The 6440-nt window shown below is 29.4% G+C and overlaps 2 protein-coding genes across 2 annotated transcripts; both read left to right on the top strand.

The window, feature by feature from the left end:
- Positions 1 to 6: 6 nt before the first annotated feature.
- Positions 7 to 1009, top strand: LOC111625012. The gene has a single exon (XM_023368024.1). The coding sequence runs from the start codon at positions 110 to 112 to the stop codon at positions 734 to 736; it is 627 nt and encodes a 208-aa protein (XP_023223792.1). The 5' UTR covers positions 7 to 109; the 3' UTR covers positions 737 to 1009.
- A 2323-nt stretch (positions 1010 to 3332) lies between these two features.
- On the top strand, positions 3333 to 5463 carry LOC111624999 (modifier of mdg4-like). The gene is made up of 4 exons (XM_023368008.1): positions 3333 to 4040; positions 4125 to 4782; positions 4926 to 5157; positions 5223 to 5463. The coding sequence occupies exons 2-4, from the start codon at positions 4141 to 4143 to the stop codon at positions 5432 to 5434; spliced, it is 1086 nt and encodes a 361-aa protein (XP_023223776.1). The 5' UTR covers positions 3333 to 4040; positions 4125 to 4140; the 3' UTR covers positions 5435 to 5463.
- The last annotated feature ends 977 nt before the right edge of the window (positions 5464 to 6440 follow it).

The raw sequence follows: 6440 nt of genomic DNA, 5'->3' as shown, positions 1-6440 counted from the left end.
TCTATTAAGAAGATACATAAGCACCGTTAATCATGTTCATAAATGGTATACGGGAGATATTTGGAATTCAGAAGATCCTGCTCATAAGTCTCTCTTAATTGTCAGAAGCATGCATAAGAAAATCACCGACAAAACAAATAAACAATTTTCTGACGGGAGTTTCGTTTTTGGTTCTCAATTTGCTATGGCTATGACTCAGTTTGCATTTGTAGGTCTTATTACTTTGTTCCCGACTAAACTAGCCATAGATTGGAATAAAGAAGATACAGAATGTTTTCTACATTTTTGGAGATGCATTGGATATTTACTTGGTATGGAAGACCAGTATAATATATGTAAAGAAAGTTACCAGAACATAACATCACTGTTTAATGAAATTTTAGAAAAAGAAATAAAGCCAAATATTAAAAAACCTCTCGAAGAATCCGTGCAAATGGCAAAAGATATTGTAACTACGCTTAGATGCGTAAACCCTATGCTGAGTTGGAAATCTTTAAGTGAATACTGGAATGAAAATTTAGAAATAAGTTCCGAACGGAATTTAAGTATATTTGATTGGGTTGTTTATTGGTGGCTTCGATTAGTATTTAATTTTTTGTTATGGTTTCAAATTTTAAGAAACTGTTTTAATATTTTGACAATATCTTCTTTGAATAAAGTAGTTAATAATATGGCTTTTTATGAAAATAGTGCTCGAAAATTAGAAACCAAATTAAATAGGGGAAAATGCGATTAGAATTCGGAATTATTACTAAATTTATAAAATATTTTAAAATATATTTTTAGAAAATTCATTAATTAAATATGTAAAACAAATAGGTAAATAATTAAATAATTTCATATTAAATTTCAATATTTAGATGACAGATATTTGAGAAAATTTATCATAGAAAAATTTTAGTTTAACATTAAGCGGAGAGAAATGTTAAGGAAACCCAATCATCTAATTATGATATTGCAATATGTGCATTTTATTCTGAAATAACGATTATATTATTAAAAAATTACGTCATTTATAACTAATATTGTCAAATGACGTAATTTAATTTTTTAATAATATAATGTAACAATGTACTAAATAACGCATTATTTTAAATACTGTATATGCAATTAAATGCATTAGATATAATTGAACAAATATTAATAAATGAAAATGTTGAATGATGAAAATGTTATATTTATTTGTTGTTTGAATAATATCATACAATAATTATATTTAAAATTAATACGTGTATATTTTAAAAATCATTTTTGAGTTGCCAACGTTAATGTTATTTGCTATACATATCTAAATATTTTTAATTATACTTTGTAAATTAGCAAATTAACAAATAGAATTGAAAAACTTTTTAGGCCAAAAAGTCGACAAGAACTATTTTTATGTCCAGACAAAACCAAAATCAATCTAATATATAATCGAGACGGGTTGATAATAATAATAAGCGCAGAGCCCAAACGGTTAGAAGTTGAAAGTTTAAATTTGGTACACAGATAGGGTACGTCATGAAAACGCACACTAAGAAGGGATTTTTCGAAATTCCTCCCCACGGGGGAGAGGGACAGGATTAAGGCTTAACACTTCCATCAACAATGGAAGTGTTAAGTAACAATGGAAGTGCTAAGTAACAATGGAAGTTTTAAGTAACAAAAGTTTTAAATAACAATGGAAGTGTCAACAATGGAATTGTTAAGAGAAAGTGACGTGCAAGACGCAGATGCAGTTTTTTCGTTTTTGCGGGAAATCGAACATATTTTTAGACCCATCTAAAAATTCTCTAATTAGTCTGGAAACATGGGGACCCAATTATTGCATTCTGTGAAAACGGGTAAGGTTGACTGTAACGTAATAATCTTTATCTTAGTTATCGTTACTTTTGCCCGAGCAACGCCGGGCCCACCTGCTAGTAAAATATAAAATACAAAAATTTCTAGATCTAAAGTATTTCTGTTTATTGTTATTGTAAAGTTGTTGTTTAATATTTAATTATTTGTAAATACATTAGAAATTATCCTGTAGACAAAGGATTTCCTCCCCCGTAGCAATACAAAATCCTAAACATAACAAGAATAACACAAAAATCATTTCGAATGGGGGAAAAGAATAATACAAAATTCGTTTACAATTACGTTTAGTAAGATTCGATTAGTAAATGAGATGTAATAGAAATATTCTATTTCTTAAATTTTTTTTCATCATCATCATCATCATTTTAATATCTATGTTTACTGAAATTTAACGTGGTATTTTGGAAATACCAAATAGTATTAGTGTATAAAAGCCAGGCTTATATGCTAATTTATGTACAGTACCTGTATTTAAACGTCTGTTTAATTTATCTTACAACATTAGAAAGATAGAAACATCTTTATTTTAAATTTGGATTACAAATGCATTTCGGGTAGGATTACATTCCCAACCCTTCTTCAGTGCATATAAAAGAATAAATTTACTTTATCTGAATTATATCATCCATAAACATACATAATAGTCTTTTATTCTACATAAAAAAATTATATTTTTACGCATTTAAAGTCGGTGGATATCAGTACACTTTAGTGAAGACTTTATGGGTGTTAATGCAATGTGACATAACAACGACAATAAGTTTAATCCAGCACTTCTAATTCATTAGAACAAAGAGCGCTGTTTTTTCGAGTTATTTTTCTTTCATTACAGTATTCGATTAATTGTTGTTAGAATTGATAGATTATATTTCAAAAAACCTTTTTACGTACTTTGCAAGATGATTCAATTTCTTTCTGTGGATGAATCTTTATGACGTGAGTATTTAAATGCTCTTTTTGTTTGAATCTTTTCTTACAAATAGTGCACGAAAATGGTCGTTCATTTGTATGTGATCTTTTGTGCCTTTCGAAACGAGATAGATTTGGAAAACTTTTATTGCAGAAATCACATGGATATTTACTTACTTTCGTTTCTTTTGACGAAATCTATTTAACATAAGCTTTACAACTAAATTATTTTTTATACATTTAAAGAAATTGAAATTAAACTATTTTGAAAATGAAGTTAACTCATAACGTTTTTAAAGAATTTTTCTTATTTTTTTTATAAATTTTGAATGTTTATAGAAAGAAAACATACTTGGTAATTAATAACTATGATTTATTAAATCGCAGTTACTTTGAAATTTATCAGAAATTTTTGTTTTTTAAATACTCTTATTAAAATACAATTATATAATAACCGACAAAAAATTTTTTTTGTCTACTCACAATTAAGAAATCAGTTATATTCTATTGCTTTAAACTATAGGCCTTCCGTTAACAAGATAAAAGCAATTTTTATTTCTAAATCTTGCAAATAATTTAATAAATACAGTAAACCGTTACATTAAAACAATTTATAACTTTTTGCACTTTGTTTTTCTTTTTAGACTAGTTCATTAACACCTGTCTTCAAATTTTGGGTACGAACGGAAATTGTGAGGGGTTCGAAAATAATTAAAATACTATCGAAAAAACATTTTTTTTTTTTAAAGTTAGATCATTAAAAATTCTCTCGAATTTACAATTTTGTATACCTTACATAGCGTTTTTACACTGCTCAGCATTTAAAATTGCTACACCGTAAAGGCGGTAGGTAACAAACGAGAAATTTGCACAAAAGGTACTACAATATGCCGGGTACTCCATACCTCAAGATTACACGCCAATTTAATCGTGTTTTCCTCCATTATACTGTAAACATGATTCTGCTATTCGCTTTCCTTCCTGGTGTAGCAATTTTAATTTTATAGCCGTTATAATTTGAATACAGTATTAGATTCGTTACGGATTTTTCGTTATGAGGCGTTGCCTAATGTTCTAAAAACGTTCAAACCGTCCAATAGCATTAATCGTCCAATCGGAGTATTAGAATCTGCCGTTTACAACCAATCAGAAAACGAGGACGGTTACAAATTGTTTTCAATTCTCGACTGTTGCATCAAGTAACGTCACAATCTTTATTGCTGTTCGAGCATATGCCGGTTGCTAATCTTGTTCTGGGTTACATTCTTCTTTTAAATATAATTTTGGTAAGCCACATTTCAATTATAATTATTTTTAATCTAATTTTAAAACGAGAAGTAAAAATAATATTTTAAAATTTATATTTTTAGACCGTAGATATCAAATATGGGAAGTCAACCGTTTCAATTTACGTGGAATAACCACGAGAAGGATCTGGTGTCTAGTTTCAAGCAGTTATTGACTACGGAAGGTTTGATGGACGTCACTCTATCTTGCGAAGGAAAAAAAATGAAAGCGCACAGATTGATACTGAGCGCGAGTAGTCCATTCTTTAACAATATTTTTATGGATAATCCGAATCAATATCCCGTTATCGTCCTAACTGATACGAAGTATTCCGATCTGAAAATGATTCTGGATTTTATTTATAACGGCGAAATTTTTATCCCGAGAAGTCAACTAGCTAGACTTTTAAAGACTGCAGAAGCGCTGAAAATAAAGGGTTTAATTCAATCCGAAGAAGCTCCGGAAGAAATGGCAAATGAATCTGCCGAAGTTTGCACTTCGCTACCGAGGAAAAGAAAACGGAGGAGGAAGAGAAGCTCGAGTGAATCGGACGACGTGGTCGAGATTCCCTCTAAAGTTAAGTCGTCAGAACCCCCACTTTTATCTCGGTACCGGATAGAAAAATCTTTCACGTCGTTTGCAGATTATAAAATACCCGAATCGACCAAGGACGAAGTCGAAATAATCGAAAATCCTCCGATAATCCATCTCGAAGTCGACGATGAGATCGAGATCGTAAGGGTGAGCACATATAATTTTATTTCGTAAATTGTTATTTAAATGTCTTCGTTCGTATTTCGAAAATTTATAGATTAAAAACGTAATACGAAGCTAATATAATTTATTATATAACAACTTTGGTTAATATACTGGTATATTTTCAGGAAAATGAAGGTGAAAATTTCGAATCCGAAGCTCCATCCGAGCCGATATCGTCGCAGAATCTTGTTTCCACAACTACGTCCGACCCATCGACATTCGTTATAGCATCCACATCACCTATTTCGAATAAAATTAAAATAAGCAATGTAAGGACAGATGATAACGATCGATTATCCGAAAATTCTACAACTAGGGATTTTTCTCTTCAATATTCGTCTTCAAGTTCCGATACTGGTAACCGATTTATTTCATAAATAAATTCATTTTATACATTATTTTAAATGTTAAAGTTTTTATAGAACCTCCAGCGACGTCCAGTCAAACCGATTTGGACCAAAACGTTCCCGACGATCCTCATGAAGAACCTTCAATGTCGGAGCTATCGGTAGCCGGTACTTCCCGTGACGATTCGAATTTATCGGAATCAAGTAATTCTAAAGGTGAGGAATTTGTTTTTACACGTTTATTTCTATACCGAATTTACAGGTCTAATGCAGAATTCATTCTGTGAATGCTTAATGGTAATTTTTTAAATATATATAACAGAATCTAATTCATTATTATTAAATTAAATTTTTAGAAATTAGTAATATAATAAAAGTACTGTACTGTTAATGCGTTTGCTTGTAGATATAATTTGTATATATATCGAAATATTTATATGTAAGAATTGTTACGAATCTTTGTATATCGTGATTTATTTGTATGTAATTGAAAATCTTGGTTTGTATTTTTATAATTTTTTGTTTTAATAAAAATATTTTTAAAAATTACGATTTCGGTTCATTTCTTTGCCGTTAAATCGTTTATAAACTTATAAATACGTGTACACGACTAGATAAGACGGGCATAATTATTTGATTGCATAGAGTTAAGCAGTGTAATTCTTTTTACTCGCGTAATAATCATTAATTAGTAATCAAAATTTAATTATTATAAGCATGTGACAAAAAACTAAACATATCGTAAGCACTTATAGAACTTTGTATATATTTAATACGAATCGGTTCAAAATGCACGCCGCACCCTACGCCATGTTAACAGGTCTTGGTTGACACCTTATCGTCGTAAATCATGAAGTTTTAATTAATGTAAACTCGGCTTGAGAACGACGCGGTTTGTTTTGTTAAATACAGAAACAATTGAGCTTCGTAACCAGTATTTTAAACATAAAAAATTTTTCTAAATAAATTCTTAAAAAAGTAAATAATTCGAATTTTTATTATTTTGAAAATATTTTTTATCATCAATCATAGAAAAAAAACAAGGATCATAAAGACAAAAAAATGTTTCTGAATAAAATCAAACAACAGTGCGAATTTAACGAAAAATATAGCGATGTAAAATCAACAAAAAAAAGCCTTGTAGCTCACTTACAAATCCACCTTTAGTTTTTCGCCCGAGTTAACTCGGCATGTTACATAGCCTTATATAAAACACAGTCGTTTCGGCCCCCCAAATTTTTTTTTTTTTAATTTTTAGAATGTTTTTTAAGTCTCCAAATTTTTTCAAAAATT

This window comes from Centruroides sculpturatus, unplaced genomic scaffold (assembly GCF_000671375.1).
Source record: "Centruroides sculpturatus isolate CEXI.00-Female unplaced genomic scaffold, Cexi_2.0 scaffold269, whole genome shotgun sequence".
NCBI lineage: Eukaryota > Metazoa > Arthropoda > Arachnida > Scorpiones > Buthidae > Centruroides > Centruroides sculpturatus.
The sequence above is the reverse complement of the archived record's forward strand: the minus strand, read 5'-3'. Positions and strand labels throughout refer to the sequence as shown.